Here is an 18678-nt window from a genome sequence, read left to right as displayed (position 1 = left end):
TCTTTGGTTGAACGTGCGTTGTTTGGTGTATGTTGAACGTACGTTGTTTGGTGTATGTTGAACGTGCGTTGTTTGGTGTATGTTGAACGTGCGTTGTTTGGTGTATGTTGAACGTGCGTTGTTTGGTGTATGTTGAACGTGCGTTGTTTGGTGTATGTTGAACGTGCGTTGTTTGGTGTATGTTGAACGTGCGTTGTTTGGTGTATGTTGAACGTGCGTTGTTTGGTGTATGTTGAACGTGCGTTGTTTGGTGTATGTTGAACGTGCGTTGTTTGGTGTATGTTGAACGTGCGTTGTTTGGTGTATGTTGAACGTGCGTTGTTTGGTGTATGTTGAACGTGCGTTGTTTGGTGTATGTTGAACGTGCGTTGTTTGGTGTATGTTGAACGTGCGTTGTTTGGTGTATGTTGAACGTGCGTTGTTTGGTGTATGTTGAACGTGCGTTGTTTGGTGTATGTTGAACGTGCGTTGTTTGGTGTATGTTGAAAGTGCGTTGTTTGGTGTATGAACGTTTAACTTTCTTTCGCACGGTACGCAGCCAACTGTGCTCAACGCTGAACATGCCGTGAGCCCCAATGCCGAAAAAACACACACCTGCAATTTACTCAACAGAGATTACACAGCAGCAGCAGCAACAACCACGTCACCTACGTCACGAAAAACGTGGCAGCATCGTCCTGAGAGTGTTGAGAACTATGCAAGTCCTTTCCTGGCTAAACAAGTGTGGTGATAACCGTAATGACGGACTCCAATGTGGTCATGAATAAAAGGTAATCGCTCTGCAGTAATACTCATCCCCTTTACTTGAGCAGTAAGCACAGCTCTGAGAGAGTACCACAATATGATAATAGGGTTTAACCCTTTTTTCTGGCAACAAAACAGGTGTTAAGATGTTAAACCGCCAAAATAGAAACTTTTTTTATTGTTGTTGGCGATGAAGTGGACTTTTTGTATTTTGACTTAGAGGCTAGAGCGCCCCGCGTCTCATCAACTTGACCAGCTTCTGAAACCTTTTACAAGGAATCATGTCTACATTAACCACAATGTTTGTGTTCAGAATGCAAAAAAAAGGAGGTCCCATGATATAGCTGCTCACCCCGAGCTCTCATTACTTTGATAATGCATTGTCTTTGTGCTGTACGCCTTTTGGCGTCCTCTGGTCTAACACCGTTTGAGACGAGGCTCAAAAGAAAGCTGTCTCTGGTGTGGACCAATCAGTTTCAAGGACAATGCATATATTATCAGAGTATGTTTTTTTTGTTTGCATTCTGACCACAAGCATTGTGGTTAATGCAGACATGATTCCTTGTAAAAGGTTTCAGTTTGGTGTTTTAACATCTTAACACCTGTTTTATTGCCAGATAATAGGGAAAAAACCTACTGATCATATTTCGGTACTGGCAACGGAAGGTCCCATGAAGTACAGTCCATTTTAATTATAGAAAGTGGTCATGTTAATTACAACGGTGTTAAAATACTTCTCGTGTGTAAATTTGCTTTTTTATTATTACCGACGGCACGTGCCACACCGGTGCAGACCCGATGTGGCGCTCTTCAATAAAAGAAGAAACTAATTAAAAAGTTTCAATCCCAGAGGATTAAGTCGCATTGAAAGTGAGCTACTTTTAAACACTTTTCATCAACAAATTGTAACCACAACCACGCGACTATGGTGACAAACGTTCACAGCTGCCACTATCTAGCAGAGCCTCACATCACGTGTGAGTGCGACTCCCAAAGGATGACACCAAACATCTACTCCGTGGCGTCGCGTGGTTGGCATTGGCGCTGGTTCAAGGATATGAAAAAGGGATGCCTGTCCAATGTCCCCCCCCCCACCGTCACTCTTCGTAGCACGGTGACTGGGCTCCCCTAGCCTAGTGACTGGGCCCTCCTAGCCCGTTGACTGGGTACCCTCAGCCCGCGAGCTCCGATGCACCGGCCACGGTGCAAGCAATGAAGTAGGGCCCCTGTACAATTTCCACCCCCCCCCCCACGCCCACTCTTCATGGGCCTGGCAACACTTGTGGCCACCTCCGGCCCTGCGTGCGCTGGTCAGATTACACAACCCCCTGCGCATTTCGACAAGTCTGGCACCGCATCCCACCGCTGGGCCCAATGTCTCTCGAACAACGCAGCACGGAGTTTCTTCGTGCACAGAGTGGGGGGGGGGGGGGGGGGGGAGTAGGTAAAATTCGCTCCCCACGATTCGATTCGTGAAGCGATGGGATTTTGTCTCGTCTGTGCCCTCTCGTGCGCATTATCACTTTTTTGATCCGTCGTCACCGTCGTCTCTCTGTGTGTTGCTGGGCGAAACGTAACGTTGGCACGCAAAGTTGAACACACCGCGGACGATCGATCTCCAGTCTCCACGCAGCTTGGCGCCATCTCCAGACGCTCCCGCTCGCAGAACTGCCGCCGCAAGGTTTTACGCGCGCGGCTCTCGGCGCCGAACGTCTTCTGCGCCGCGATAGTTTGATTGCATTCATTACTTTGCCAGTGATTGGCACGAGAAAATTCGACGGACCGAAACAAAATTAACTTTGGGAATCAAACAAAGGTCATGCCACGGTGCCCCCAGACCACCTAAGCTGCCACTCCGCATTACCAACAAACAAAAACACACACGGGCACGCCAAGCGCACAGACTTCTTACCCAATTTTCGTGAACCTTCTTCTCGTTCGTCGAAATCTGCAGCGAGAGGAAGGCAACATGAAAAGCCGTGCGAGCACAAGACAGCCCACACGGCGATCAAAGGGAATACCAGATCAAGCTCAAGCCACGTGGCAAAGCCGCCGCGCGATCCTCACCTGATCTTTGTAATTCTTCTCCGTTTTGTTAAGCTCCTCGCGCAGGTCTTCAACTTTACGCCTTAAAAAAGGAGCGACATCGGAGGTCATTTTACACGCCGTGTTGTCTTGTCGATGCTGGTTCGTACTTGTCTGTATTGTATGGATTAAAAGGACATACATACAACTGCTCAACCCGATCTATAAATGCTTTGATACTTGGATTGCCTTTGTACTGGTCACCTTTTGGCATTCTCTGGTCTGACACTGGTGGTGAGACTAGGCCATGAAGAAAGGCTGTCTCTGGTGTGGACCAATCAGCTTTAAAAAAAACACATGCATATATGACCAGAGCATGTTTTTGTTTGGATGTTCACCACAAGTAAGCATGGTTGATGCAGACATGATTTATTGCAAGAGGTTTCTGTTTGGTGTTTGAACATCTTAACACGACTGTTTTATTGCCAGAAAGGGTAAAACCTATTCTTATACTTTGATACTGGCAAGAAAAGCCCCATGTTATTGTTTCATACTTTGATCTTGCTAAAAAAATGTCCCATAGATACACACACGCAAATACAAAACGTGGTCTTGGCTGAATAAAGGTAAAAACAGACAAAATAAATTAAGTCGTGGCTCATTTGTGACTGAGCTGATACGCCCGGGGACCTGCTTTAAGTGTTGGATGACTGCTGGGATTTAAGCCCCGGATCTCAGCATTGCTGGCTCAGTGCTCTGATAACGGCATTAAAAGCCTCCTCTACTGCCAGTCACCTCTACGGTGCCAGTTCATAACATTCTAAAAATAGATTACAGTTACGTGTAGGCCTCCGATGCATTGCCACCCTTCCCATTCAATTAATGATCAGGATTTGGGGGTTATGATTCAAAAGCGTTTGATTTTTAATCTTTATACTTTGGTGCATAGTACGACCTCTTGCGGCTGCAGGGGCCCATGCGAACTAATTACGTACACTATGTAAAATAACGTAATGTACAGCTCTTGGCTAGCCACTGCTGCATGAAGTGCTCCCCATGCGGTGTCGGTCACGGGGGTTTGTTTGTGTTTGACCATACTTCACCATGCAGGTCAGTGGAGGTGGTGGAGGAGGGGGAGCACAGGACCAGTTGTCATATCACTCGACACAGATGTTACTCAGATTGCCAGGTGCAGTGTGCTCACCACTGCGCCACCGCTACGTGCCAAAGCAACCATTAATATTGAGAAGAAATAATGAAACTGCTTAAAATTATGTTTTAGTCACAATTTCAGTGAACCATTTGGTCTAGTGATACATGCTATCAGTGATAGGCAAATTGCATGCTTTTTCTTCTAATCGGACCAATCGATTGATTGAAACAACATCAAAACATGTTGTTTTAACAGCCAACGAACGCAGCCCTACCACTGGCAGACATTTCCGTGTGGTGTTTTAGCAAGGGCGACTTTCCCAAGCACCAGGCATCGGCGTAAATCAACCACATTTCCGGAAGGCTCAATCGGGACGCATGGCGAGCGGGCAGCCCCTGCCTAGAGCTCCACCCACTTATACATAGCCACACATCCACAACCGCTAGCCCCCTCACACCGAGCGGCCTAACATTGGCCCCTCCCTCCTGTTTGCAGGCCTTGCCTACTCTTATTATGCCAGCTACGCCCGCTTCTCAGGTTGCCCCCACCCACGACTAACATAGCCCCGGCCCTTTGCCCCCATTCACGAGTCAAGCGCCAAGTCACGACACTTTAAAACCCGAAAGACGAAAATCAAAGTTTTCACAAACGCTTCCATTCAGGACATGGCGGAGGTCGCAACCGGGTACCCGATACCCGTACCCTACCCGATACCCGGCTACCCGTACCCGGCCGGTTACGGGTAGCCGTTTGCGACCCTGGTGTGGCTGGGTACGGGTAGGCCGTGAGTCTCTGGTGATGAGCCGTTTGTCACTCATCTAGGGTAGGGTACGGGTACGGGTAGGGAACGGGTACCCGTACCCGGCCGGGTATGGGTACCCATTTGCGACCCTGGTGCGGCTGGGTACGGGTAAGGAATCAAAACCCGTTTGCGACCTCTGGGACATGAGAGCGGGGGCAGCCTTTGCGAAATGGGAACCGGTCCCGGCCAAATCAGGAGGCTTTGGTCTCTTAAGGATCGGGGGGGGGGGGGGGGGGGGGGAGTCGCAGGTCCTGCCGAGTGTCTCCGCGTGGGCCACGCAAGCCGCTGCCGTACCGGTGGATGCTGGCGTCCTCGATGGCTTTGAGGACACGCTCGTCCACGGCCGACAGCTTGCCCTTGTTCTGCTCGCGGTGGGTCTCCTCCAGGGTGAGCTTCCTGGAGGTGGGGGGGGTGGTGGTCGGACCACAGAAGGTAAGTGCAGTCCCTTCTCTTTTAACAAGCGGTAGTAGTTGCGTTCTTGAAGAAAACTGCATTGGTTGTAGTAAAAATTTCGTTTTAATAAATAATACATAGGGGGTAAAAAGCACGGTCTGCAATGACACGTGAGATGCGTACGCAGGCTGAACAAAGACTGAGTCGCGTGGGTAGCATCCAGAAGCAGAATCCAGCAGCATCCCGCTGCCTTGCGCGATGCAATGGCCGAGGCAGCCGTACGACCGCTTATTCCTACTCGCGCGAGGAAGTTCCGTTCACTCAATCGCGTTCTATCCAATTCGCTTCCGCGTTATGAAAAACGTGTTCCCTAATACATTAATCGCGTTATATATCCAATTCGCGTTATGAAAACCACACGGCGTTATAGGAGAACAGGCTGTACGTGCGTGGGTTGAACTTCTTTCACACCAATACGTACTCAGCCCATCATGCTAACTGGGAGGTGTTTCAAGTGGAAAAAATTAACCCGTAAAAACAAAGTTTTTCACTATAAATCCTTTATATGCGTGGCTGCTAGAGTCCTCTCGTCCTCTGGCTTGAGATGGCTGCCACCTATGGGTCAGATGATTGCCTGCCACCATTAAGCAATTGGTAATTAAATATAAAAAAAAATTCCTAAAAAGTGTAAAATTTTGGAAAAAAATTTTCACGACAATAAATTGTCACGCACAACGAGTCTGTGTGCAAAATGTCAGCTCGATTGGATCACGGGAAGTGGGTTAAAAAACACCCGAAAGATTTGCACGGTCGTAAGCGCGCAAGCAAGCAAGCAAGTGAACTTAATATAAAGGATTTAAAACCGAACACGAAGGGGGGGGGGTTGCGTAATGGGCCAGGGCCCCGTTACCTCTGAAGTTTCACCTCCTTCTCCTCGTACATCTGCTTCACCATGTGCAGCTTCTGCTTGCAGCGCGCCAGCTCCTCGCACAGGTTGCCCTTCTCCGCCGCCAGGCTCGCGTTCTTGTTCTCGTAAGCCTCCAACGTCCCTGGCATTTCAACAAAGACAACAATGAGTCGCCTGCGCAAAGGAATAACAAACCCAACGATTGACAAATCGCAACCCGTGTATAATTAATGGGAACGTGGATTTCTCACCACCGGCAACGGTGGCGGACGAGCGCTGCGATCAATCGCTCGTTTGATACGGTTAACTTCATTTTGCTTTGGGCACGTGTTGAGAAGAGACCAAGAAGATGCAATGAGAAGGGCTGTGGAGACTCGCACGGAGACCCGTGGTTGAGAAGAGTTTGGGAGATTAGAGACTCGCAGACTCACACGGAGACCCACGGATGAGAAAAGCTGTGGAGATGCCACCAGCGCAGTGTCGGAGGAGGAGAGGGAGACCGAGGGTGGGATGAGGCGAGGATGCGTTGGAGCAAGGTATAAGGAGCGTGGATGTGATGATAGATGAGGCGCAGCACGAAATCTCACGGAGAAAAAATATCTGAGCAAACGACAGCAGGCTGCATTTCGTACACACAAGCAAACTCAGTCTTGAGATTACCCACAAGGAGACAGAAAACATCACGCAACACTGAGCTGTTGTGCAGCACAGCTCCCCAACAGCTCTGCGGAGTGCAGCGCAGAGGTCGCAATCGGGTACCCGATACCCGTACCCTACCCGATACCCGGCTACCCGTACCCAGCCGGGTACAGGTACGGGTTCCCGTTTGCGACCCTGGTGCGGCCGGGTACGGGCACGGGTAGGCCGTGAGTCACTGGTGAGTCACCGTTTGTCACTCATTTCCCAACGTCTTGTCTCTTCTCACAATTCAAGTTCCTAGAATCAACCCACCCGCGCCTGCAACATGGCTTCATCCCAGAGGTCACAATCGGGTACCCGTACCCTACCCTACCCGATACCCGGCTACCCATACCCGGCCGGTAGGGTATGGGTATGGGTACCCGTTTGCGATCCTGGTGCGGCTGGGTACGGGTAAGGAATCAAAACTCGTTTGCGACCTTTGGTGCAGCGTGTTGGTAGGGCAGACTCTACTGCCCTCTTCTGCGGAATAAAATGTGTTGCTCGGGTAGACTCTCCTGCCCTCTTCTGGATGAATGCAATTGGCGATTGTTGGGAGTTGGCAGCAATCCAGTGCGTGAAGATAACATGACAGACGATAACAATTAATCCATAATATCGGGTAAATATAAATGTGTCGTTAAACCCGCCACCACACAGCCAACTGGTAAGGTCTGTCACGTAAACAGAACGTGGCCAATTTGTTACACATACAGCACACCGGTGTGCTGGAGAGCAAATCCACAACATTCACAATCTGTAAAATGCCAGCGACTGCTCTGGCAGCTTGCACATTCGTAGAGGATGAGCGTGTTTAAACCAGATAAATCATTCGCAATGGCTAAGCAATCTGGTAAGGTAGCTCAGCGGGACATTGAGCGGCTTCAGGGGTAGGGGGGGGCGGTTGACTCAGCCCATCATGCTTCTGGGGTCGATAAAGTAGGTACCCCGCTTTGAACACGGGACGGTGGGCGTTCTCACCATGCCGTCGTGCGCTCGCTCACCTTCCAGCTTGTGCGTGGCGGCCACCTCGTCCCGGAGGAGGGATCCGTACTCCTCGATCTCCTCCTCGACCACCCTGAGCATCACGTTCACCTGGGCAAGCGCGACGTCATTATCGTCTCGGATTTCAACGCGCAAACGACGCGTCTGCATCGTTCAACCAATGACGTACACGTACGTACGTCATCGGAATGGAAAAGGGTTAAAGCTGCCGAGATCATGAAAAGGCGCTCTACTTCAGAACTGGCTTCGAGCGCTGGTAAAATCATGGGATTTGGAGTCATGAATATCGCAGTTACGTGAACACGTGGGCACATGTAATCACTAACCTTGGAGACATCCATGAGCTCTTGAAGTTTCTGTTTCTGCTTCCGTTTTTCAGATTCTGCAAGTGATAAAATGGAACATGAGTTAATTGTCAACGTTCATCAAAAACATTCAACGCACGCCGATCGTACGGTGACGGTTCTTGTAATGGCGTGGCAGACAGTTAGAGGCTGCCTGGAGACTTTACCCTTGAGAATAAAAAAGAATGACAATTTGCAAGTGACAGATGAAAAGTAGATAGTGCGTCCGTATCGCTAGATTGTTCTGGCTTCAGTCACGGAATTACAGGTCTCTTCTAACCACCATGGCATTGCTTTGTGCTCTGTAGCGACTCGTTTACAGAGCAGAGCTCGTCTAAAATTTAAGAGATACATTTCTATTGCAATTACTGATAGACTTGAAAAGACCGTCAATGTACTTTTAGAGAACTTGAGAAAGTGTTAAATTAAGTGTTACTTTTTGGTTCTTTCGGTAAAGTCACGTAGAAAGAAAATAAATTAAGTGTTACTGTTCAATTAAGTTATCGTCACAGCTATTAATACGTCGCTTAACGATTCACAATGATCACACGATCAGCCATGCACAGTGCCATGACTGGACTTGCTCGAGAATATTTTTTGCCTGCAGAAATTCTCAAGCGGAAATCTAATTGCGCTCCAGTCCACTTTACAGGCGGTGCCAGGCCCAGGTTGCTTTCTAAATCAAGACTGAAAACTCATTCCTCGAAAAAAACTGCTGTTTGCATTTAATTTGGTGTCCCTCCCTCGCACCTTCTTTTGGCACGTTAGCTACGAACGGTGTGAAAGATCAACACACATACCGTGTTGTGTGCATGGGCGGTGTTTTGTTTGTTCAAACTTTGTTTCCTTGTTTGTTTTATTGCGAATCGTTGACGTGCGAGCTCATTACAAAGCACTGATTACAATATAACCAGGGAGGGGTTAGAGAAACTTTACTCCGTGCGAGCAAAAATCAGAGACCCGCATGCCAGGGGCTTAACGAGAGAGGGGGTGGGGACATTCGGGCTCACTGCCCCACGCAAGTGGGGACCGCGGACGAGAGCGTGAAAGCTTAATACGGGGAGGGGAGGACGATAATCCAATCCGTTCCCTTAAGGAAATTGAACGTGAAGGTCACTCGTACCATCCAGACTTTCCGAGTCCACTCCGAGGTCCTTGAGCTGGTTTAGGCACGCGGTCATGGCCTGCGACAAACACAATGCGCTCGTCATCACGATTATAACAACAGCCGCCGTTCGCGACGACTAAGTGGGGGTGACGTCACCACACTGCCTGTGCCAGGACAGGTGCACTCCGAGGAGGTCATGGGACAGGCCCACGTGCCATGGGTTTGCTGACTGATTAATGAATTGAAACCGAGCCTTACGCTGATGATTTTGTGTGTTTAGCTTGTTGTTCTTTCCCCGCACCTCCAATTAACATGGTTGGCTCCGTATGGTGCAGAATGAAGTTGAACGTACGTACGTACAGATGATAATATGCATCGGCTTAAACAAGAGTGCAGCAATTAGTCCAACAAAATGGGGAGAAACGGAAAAGTAATACAAACGAGAGGAAAGGAAACTCGTTCTTAAATCGAATTGCCAACATAAATTGTGACAGTTGGTCAACTCTTTGTGGGGAGGTGAAAATGACCCCCAACTCTCACGACACCAGAGCCTCACGGTGACCCTCCGGCCCACGATGAAGAAGGAGCCAGCAACTACATTTGGCACCCTTTAAATAAGGCCCCTCTCTTAACAAACATGAGGTGGCCCTCCTAACGTGTCTGTCCATTGTAGTTCACTGCACGCACATCTGCCACGATGCTAAAAGTCCTTCCCCCTGGCTGGTGCCGATCGATCTTCATTGGTAACCTTGTGCCAGGGATTTAAATTCCACAATTTCTATGGTAGAAACCAGTCCATTTCCATAGCACAGCCACCCGTGACTAGCCACCAAGTGGTACTAATTTTATTGACTTTGTGTGCAGTCATTGGCAACTGGACTGAAACAATTAATTTGCTAGACACGATAAACTTGCACTTATCTTGGGTGAGTGCCTAGGAATGTAATTAGGTTGGGAGTATGAGCCGTTTAGATCAATCAATGAGCATTTACAAAGCAAGCCATCGATTCAAATTAACTGCGTCCATGGACCCACCAAACCCATTCATTATATTACAATGTCGGATAACTTTGCTAGATCTTCCACAAAGTTAGATTCTTTTAAAAATATTACTTAGTCGAAGTCAATATATTGTTTAATTATTACTGTAATTATTATACATTACTGTAAATTGTCATCCATAACGAGGAAAGTTTTAATCAGCACAATATTGCCAGTTACAACATACTGATCAGATACATGGACAGCGACAAAGCAAACGTAACAAAAGTTAAAATTGTAAAATGTCGTGGATTAACTCTCCAAACACACCGGTGTGCTGAAGCAGTAACGAATTGGCAAGTTTTGTTTACGAGACAAACCGAACTGATTGGCTGTGTCTGGGCTATGTCGGAGCGGTGGTGGTGTGTTAACGGCCACGTTTACATTAATGCGATCGAACCCAAAAGAAAACCTTTCATTGTGACTGCTCGCATTTGTTGAGTTGCCAGGTCTCCTCACCTCCACCTCATTCTGCTTGAAGGCCACGGCCTCCTCCAGGCTCTTCTGCATCTGCCTCTCCGCGTGCAAAGTCTCCGTCAGCTCCCCAACCGACGTATCACAAAGCTCCACCTCCTCATCCAGCTGCACATGCAACGGTCAAGACGCCCACAATTACAAATCGTGAATCTATTATTACCTTTCAATCACGTTTTTACTCTTGTCATTTGCCGTTATATCTTATTTGCCCAACCCTCGTCGGCTATGCATTATTCGCTCTGCTTCTCCGAAGCTTGCATCGGCATGCAATTTGCTTACGTTGAAAAATTTCATACATGCGACTCGATGCGTGTATCGGCGAGTGTAAGGATCTACACGTTGCGTGAACGTTGAACTTCTTTTGCACCATACGTGGCCAACCGCGCTAAATCGAATTATTTAACGATTACCAAACATACAAGCGCTCGCAAAGCGTGCTCTCCTCACCCGGAACAGACACCGGGCACCTTGAGAGAAACTAGAAACTATACGCTCACAAATTGCATCATTTGCCAGAAGCCTGTCCCGAAGGGTTGTGTTTAAGCGTCCATGTGTGCGCGCGACTCGCTGCGGTGGCCGCTGGGGTTTGGGAGACGAGTTAACGGCCTTGCGGATCAGCCCACCCGCCGGTTGCTGCGTTGCAGCTGCTCATTCTCCTTCTCCATTTTGACCAGCTTGGCCTCCATCTTGTCGTTGTTGCTGTTGGCGGTGCCAACCCGAGACAGGACCTGCAATGGGGACAACAACAACAACAAGATGCCGCTTATCCACGGGACCCTTTGCCAGTATCAAGACGATGAAAAAAACCGTAACAGGCTTTAGCTTTTCCGGTTGGAAAAAAAGATAAAGGCAAAGATCCCCCCCTATAGCCTAAACAGACTGTTGGGGCAAGTGCTGTTCACGAGCACCAGGCCCGACCGCCTTTGTCTCCCCAGTGGCGATGTTTACACATTGCAACAGGTACTCATTTGAGGCTGAGTCGACCTAGGGGAGCATGCCTCGAATCGGTTCAGATAATCGTCACTGGTGTCAGCCATGAGCAGGAATTGAATTCGGGTTGCCAGGTTCGTAGAGCAGTGCGCTTACCGCTACACTACCACTCTCCACATACACACACCAAATAGACACTAATCATCACAAGGCATCAAGTCTGCATGAACCACACATGATTGCGGTAATACATGCAAACATGCTATGATAAAGATTGCATTGTCCTTGAAACTGATTGGCCTACACCAGAGACAGCCTTCTTTGTGGCCTAGTCTCACCAGTGTTAGACCACAGAATGCCAAAAGGCAAATATTATTACAAAGGCAATAACATTTTTATTTCAAGCTTTCATGACTGCAGGGATTCATATTCTTGGTTCCTTCGGTGAAGTCACGTAGAAGGGAAATAATAAAGTAATACAAATAAAACTATTTAATTCTCACAACGTTTCGATTGCAACACAAGCAATCATCATCAGGTGTGAAAACCACGGCAAGAATTATTTTGAAAAAACCGCCACTTTTTTCAATCATCACCTGATGATGATTGCTTGTGTTGCAATGATTTTATACCTACGTGACTTTACCGAAAGAACCAAAGAGTATATTCCAGTTACTTTCCCCACACCGAGTTGGCCACAAGGGGGCTCTCGGTGCCTCTGTGGTGCCCGCTGCTGTCGGCAAGCAACGGCACACATGGGCTGCCTCTGACATCACCCACCAGCGATGTTAGCCATGGCCAGGGATCCAACATCCTAGTCGTCATCTTCTTGGTTCTTTCGGTAAAGTCACTTAGAATGGAAATAATAAAATAATAAAAATAAACCAATAAAATAATTCTCACGACGTTTCGGCCACAACGCAAGCAGCCGTCCTCAGGTGGAGAAGACAGCGTCTGAGAAGAGCGTCTGAATGACTCTGTCTTCTCATTCAGACGCTGTCTTCTCGACAGACCTGTTCTCCACCTGAGGACGGCTGCTTGCGTTGTGGCCGAAACGTCGTGAGAATTGAATTTTATTATGTTTTATTTTTATTATTTTATTATTTCCATTCTACGTGACTTTACCGTAAGAACCAAGAAGGTGAATCCCTGCAGTCACGAAAGCTTTAAATCGAAACATCCTAGTCGTCGTCGGTTCTCCAACTCGAGCCAACTGGTCCGTAGGGCAACGTGCCGCGCTAACCGCTGTGCCACCGCTCCAGCCCGCTTCTCACGTCTCGTTGTTGCGGCGATCCCACCGCGCGCGTTGCACAAACACCAAACTCACCGCCTCCAGCTCTGCTTTCAGCGAGCCGAGTGTCTGCTCCACGCTCTCCGTGCTGCGCTGCAGCCGCAGTTTCTGTAACGTCAACACCGCGCTCGTCAATGGGTTGTGGTGTACAGCGTTGTAGTATGGCGCGTTTCTGCGTATCGCATTGTAGAACTCAATTGTAGTATAACGCATTGTAGCATACTGCATTCTGGTGTACTGCATTATGGTGTACTGCATCCTGGTGTACTGCATCGTATCGTGCTGCTTTGTAGCATACCACATTCTCGTCTACAGCATTGTGGCACACTGCATCGCAATGTACTGCGTTGCAGTGTACCGCACTGGAATAATGCCGTACCAAAGAATGCTGCTGCTCCCAATGCTGCTGCATTGACTCGAGGCTGCGTCGGATCGCCTCCATTTCGCTGCGTCGCTCGCAGATGCTCTCCTGCAGCTCCCTGTGCTCCGTCTGAGCACAGGCGTCGGCGGTACCACGTCAGAAAACAGCACACACACCGGCAAGTACGACACATGCACAACACACAGTACACACACCCGCAAGTACGACACATGCACAGCACACAGTACACACACCCGCAAGTACGACACATGCACAGCACACAGTACACACACCGGCAAGTACGACACATGCACAGCACACAGTACACACACCCGCAAGTACGACACATGCACAGCACACAGTACACACACCCGCAAGTACGACACATGCACAACACACAGTACACACACCGGCAAGTACGACACATGCACAGTACGCAGTACACACACCGACAAGTACGACACATGTACATCACACAGTACACACACCCGCAAGTACGACACAGCACACAACACACAGTACACACACCGGCAAGTACGACACAGCACACAACACACAGCACACCGCTAGCACGACCCACAGTGCGCACAGCACACAGCACACCAATAGCACGACCCACAGTGCGCACAGCACACAGCACACCGCTAGCACGACCCACAGTGTGCACATCACACAGTACACAGCTAGCATGGCGCACGGTACACATAGTACACAATCCTCAGCGAGCACGTTGCACACAGCACACCGCTAGCACGACGCACACCACGAGCACGGCGCGCACAGTGCAACGTCGACCGCTTCCCAATCCTCAGGGCCGTATTATCTAAAATCGGGACCGGGCTCTGGCTTCGACCGCTCGGTTGCTTTCAAAGACGCGCGAGCGGCTCAGCCAAGGCCTGGCTCAGGCTCAGCTCATGGCACGAGTAAGCGATTGCAGGGCTGCGCCCTTACCATAGCCGAGCGATGTCCACCAAGACTGCTCACCTGCAGCTTGGCGATGGCCTGCTTGCTGCCTTTCGACCCCTCCAGAATGCCGTCCAGCGAGCTCGCTTTCCCATGGATCTTTCAGACAAAGATGAAGATCTCTCGTTAAGACTCACACACCATTGGAGCCAAGTGCCGTCAGCGAGCACTTTGCTTAATAAATGACGTTTAAAGAAACATCGCATCCGTCAATAACACTGTGGTCTTAAAAGCATAAGTATATAGTGGACAACATCTCGGGCAGTGACCCTTCTTCATAGGACATGACTGGATAAGGTCGGGACAGCACAAGAAGGTGGATGGTGTGGCTGGCACCACTCCCTGCTGCTTTTGTCTTCCCAGTGCTGAGTACCCCCTTGCCATTCTGACGACGTGAGTGTACGTCATCGAAACGGAATAAGGAAAAAAAAACTAAAACAAGATATCATTATAGGTACGTCTTCAGGTTGGAAGATGTACCGAGGCTCCCACAAGGCCATGCGGGAGGGCGTGTGGCGCAGTTTGGCGCCAGCTATCGTAGAGTACGGTCGTGTCGCTACAGTTCTCTGCAGTGAGTAACAATGTCTTAAAAAACAACGGCGCTACGCCTCTCTAAATAAAGTTTAGGTTAACCGCTCGCACGTTCCGAGATTCAGCGGTGAACGGGATCCTATACCCTGCAACTTGCAGATGTCTCGGAACGGGATAGGGCTTAATAGACACCGCACCAGGTATTCAATTATAGCCGAATCAACCTTGGAGTTGCCCGAGATGAGTTCAGATGTCACCGATGGTGTGCGTTGCCGGGAAGTGAATGCAGGTCACCAGGATTTTCTGACAGTGCCTGAACCACTAGACCAAGCCCTCTCCTTCCCCCCCGCACGACACCCAGCCATTCACGACCGAGCGGTAGTAACGTCACCACGGCACTTGCAGTAGCATAGGTGCGCTTTGAGGGCATGTGAAGTGTCAAAGGCTCGCTGCCAGGATGTCACGATACAGACCCGGGTGTCATCGGTTAACCGAGATGATTGGCAGATGCATTTCTTGTGCTCCCAAGTGTGCGTCATCGCAGCCGATAGATGTACACACAAACACTACTCGGTCAATTCTATTTGGTTTGCAGACATCGTGTGAAATGGGGTCCCCCCCTCCCCCTGTCCAATATATCCCCCCCCCCACCACCCCCCCACCCCCCCCCCCCCGGTATCCCAGTGCTGGGGCCCCTCCAGCCTTGGGCCTCCGCGATGCATCTGCACTGCCCGCTGCTACCTGGATAGCTACGCCACAGCCCGCAAACCCCACCCCCTCACCTCTTTCCTCGCATTTGCGAGTCGCTCTGCCAGCTCGTGTTTCTCCTCCAGAACCGTCTTGACCGTCTGGATGTGTCGGGCCTCCCTCCCTGCGGCAACCCCCACCAGAAAACATTGGGTGGGGGGGGGTCCACCGATCGAACGCGAAACGAGGGTGGGAAAAACATAACGCAACGGCACGCATCTCGTAATTTGACTTGCACCTCTAAACCAAATTGTTTCAGAAGCAGCTGTGTGGCTCGGGCGGCGACGGACGCCCGTGCGTGCCGGGGCACCGAGATTTTGCGCTCGGATCCAAGCGACCGCTCGTGGATTAAAACACGTCCTCGGGTGCAGCAGGTTGATGATGGTCAATCACCGGTGACGACACAGAATAAATATAATCATTTTAATTTTGGTTGTCCGGTGAAGGTGGCCCCGCTATTAATAGCGTCAATCATCATCATCACCACCATCAAAGTCAGCCATGCTCGATCCACTGGTGGTTGAGGGCCAACCCCCCCCCCCCCCCCCCAAGCCGTTGCAATCTCTCACAGCCTCGACGGACTTAATTTTTACAATTTTGGAGAAGCAATACTTACGTAGATATCTTCTGTTTTGAAACTGTCAACAAAGAAAGAAAGCCAAAGTTAGTTCAGATCAGGCAACAAACATGCAACAACTGTCATTGGCGCTCCCAAGCATTTTCCGGTTGTACCGCGTGTGCTTCGGCACGCTGTCCGACATGTCTCTCAGCATGCACCGACATGGAAGGAGACTGCTGTGAAGGAAATCTACAGAAGACATTCACAGCTCAACCATTATGGATGTGTGAATGTGCTCGCGCGTTTTTGCGATTACTCCGTATCCCGCTAATTTCACAAATGTCACTTATGAGCTACGCTGCCTCAACCAAAATCATCACAGACACAATGCGTCTCTCAGGGCAAACTGACATTGGGCATGGTAGCCAAATGGCATTTCAAACTCTCCCGTACAACGCTGGGCATATTCAAAGCGATAAATAATGAGGTCACACTTTTTTTCATTGTGAGAATTAAGAGGGAATGTAATTATTAATCGGGTTTCTCGTGTACGCGTATATGTATGGTAAACTTCTTTCATAGCCAACCGTGCTAATCGGTGGTGCGGGGAGAAGCACGGTGTATATCACCGTTCACAATGAAATTGCCTCCAAGCGTCTTGTGAAATGTTTGTTTTCAAAATCAACAACCCGTTCATTGTGCCTTGTACACACTAAACACCCAAGTCTGTAGATCAGTGGTTCTTAACCTTTACTGCAGCCTTCCACCCCTTTGGTTATCAATCGTAAAAAAAATTGTATAATGTTAATAAACACATAGGTTTCATGAAAGTAGTTGCACTTATGTGCCCACGCTTAATTTGTGTTTCGATGATTTACCTTCGAAAAAAATCTGCCATGTCTCGCACCCCCACAAAGGGCATCTCCGACCCCCAGGGGGTGCACGTGTACCCCAGGTTAAGAACCACTGCTGTAGGGTATTAAAAAAAACAACCCCATGACTTTCTCTAAACTAGCCTACTTTGCACCGCAACTTCCAATTGAAGGTGCGTCGGCCAGGATGGGATGGAAGAGCAGAGAGGGTGGGGGGGGGCTACGTCCTACAACGTGCTGCTTTCGCACCACGTCTGGAACCCACCACGCAGATGAGCCTCCAGAGAAAGGCGAGTGAGAAGGCGATGCCCAGGCACAGTCCCGTGGCCACGACGTCCCAGGGCACGCCGTGGTAGCTGGGTCCGGGTCGCCACTCGGCCGGGAGCTGAGAAGCCACCTGCGGAGAACGCAGCATGAGGGAGTTGCTCGCAATTCACGGCAAGACCACTGGGTGATAGCTAGGACCAGGGATCCTCTTCCTATTCTTCCGTATGGATATTCAATGAGGAGCAACTGTCCACGTGAAATGTTGGAAGACGCGCGCGTCAGGCGCCAGTTTGCACAGAGACCCATAGACCTGTACATTTTAGTCTACGATGCTGCTGCCTTGATGTTGCCAGTAAGGCCTCAATGTGATTCGTCAATCACGTTGTGGCCTTAAAATGAAAAACACGTTACAGGCGAGGTTTTGGGAAATGGCGCCAGAGGGAGAGTGGATAAAAGAGTCGGAAGACTGCACTTGCTCATAATGTTAAAATGACTGCACTTGCTATCTTACGTTTCTTATTTTATATTTATAGAGCGCCTTAGCTCAAGGAACTTATACCACAGCGCATGATGAGAAATACAGTTTTACAAAATGTTTTATCATGACCAGTTTTTAAACTGCCCCATGCAGTGATCCACAGACTCACAATGTGATTGCACTGTCTACTCCAGTGCAATCACAGTCACATTTGTGTGATTCTATAATTTTACATCTGTAGAAAAGGTGACTGCAGCTGCCATGGTGAGTTTGATTTTCATTTAAGTTATCCCATCGCTTGTGGGGAAGTGACCTTTATGGTGGCTCGGGAAAAACAGGGCTAATAGCTCGCTCAACATTATTTACCAGATCGTATTCAGAGACTGACCCATAAACCTGCGAGACACTGATGCTGACAGGCACTGCATATGATGTACAGGTCTGCTGTGCAATGCAATGACTGCCTGGGGGAGCCGTTGCGTGCGCTTGGATTTAGGTTTTTGGAGTGAGGTCACTGAACGGCCACCGATGGATCTGTGAGGAGCGTGTCGAGGGCTGTCGTTATAAAAAACAAGGTGATCAGGGGTGTCAAGCTCACCATTCCAAGCAGCGATCCCAGTGACGGAAGGACACAGGCCCTGACGTAGAGGAAGGCAGAATCCATTCGCAGGATGAGATCCGGCAACGTGCCGTTTTTGTCCGACGGGAGCCAGGAAAATTTGTCTGCAGCAAAGAAAATGTCCGATCGCTTAATAAAAAACTCTACAAGAACACCACAGCCTTATCTCAAACTCTATGGCAATAACAGTGCAGATTCGCTTCATAAAAATGGTGGCAGCTGCAGCTCCTTTGGGAGTAGGGCCGGCTCTGCTTGCATCCGAAGTTTCCAACTCACGGACACTTAAGAACTCAGTTTAATCATCGATGAATGCCAAGAGGCTCGACACCAACCTCCGAGCCATCCACCTCGGTTGGAAATTAGCTTGAATGCATACTTTAAAT

General features: G+C 49.3%; 1 protein-coding gene across 3 annotated transcripts in view; it reads right to left on the bottom strand.

Moving 5' to 3' along the window:
• Nucleotides 1-18678, bottom strand: part of LOC133341278 (transport and Golgi organization protein 1 homolog) — a 35724-nt gene that overhangs the window by 14104 nt on the left and 2942 nt on the right. For all 3 annotated transcript variants that reach the window (XM_061549783.1, XM_061549784.1, XM_061549786.1), the window contains exons 2-17: nt 18275-18399; nt 17197-17328; nt 16117-16138; nt 15536-15624; nt 14244-14321; nt 13278-13388; nt 12935-13006; nt 11301-11405; nt 10660-10782; nt 9175-9235; nt 8034-8089; nt 7707-7797; nt 6028-6166; nt 5019-5120; nt 2812-2872; nt 2657-2692 (exon numbers count right to left, since the gene is read on the bottom strand). In XM_061549783.1, the coding sequence (XP_061405767.1) occupies nt 2657-2692; nt 2812-2872; nt 5019-5120; nt 6028-6166; nt 7707-7797; nt 8034-8089; nt 9175-9235; nt 10660-10782; nt 11301-11405; nt 12935-13006; nt 13278-13388; nt 14244-14321; nt 15536-15624; nt 16117-16138; nt 17197-17328; nt 18275-18399 (1403 nt within the window). The remainder of the gene's footprint in view (nt 1-2656; nt 2693-2811; nt 2873-5018; nt 5121-6027; nt 6167-7706; nt 7798-8033; nt 8090-9174; nt 9236-10659; nt 10783-11300; nt 11406-12934; nt 13007-13277; nt 13389-14243; nt 14322-15535; nt 15625-16116; nt 16139-17196; nt 17329-18274; nt 18400-18678) is intronic.

Source organism: Lethenteron reissneri, chromosome 11, assembly GCF_015708825.2.
Source record: "Lethenteron reissneri isolate LAM-NWPU_2019-01 chromosome 11, ASM1570882v1, whole genome shotgun sequence".
In the NCBI taxonomy this organism is placed as follows: Eukaryota; Metazoa; Chordata; class Hyperoartia; order Petromyzontiformes; family Petromyzontidae; genus Lethenteron; species Lethenteron reissneri.
The sequence above is the reverse complement of the archived record's forward strand: the minus strand, read 5'-3'. Positions and strand labels throughout refer to the sequence as shown.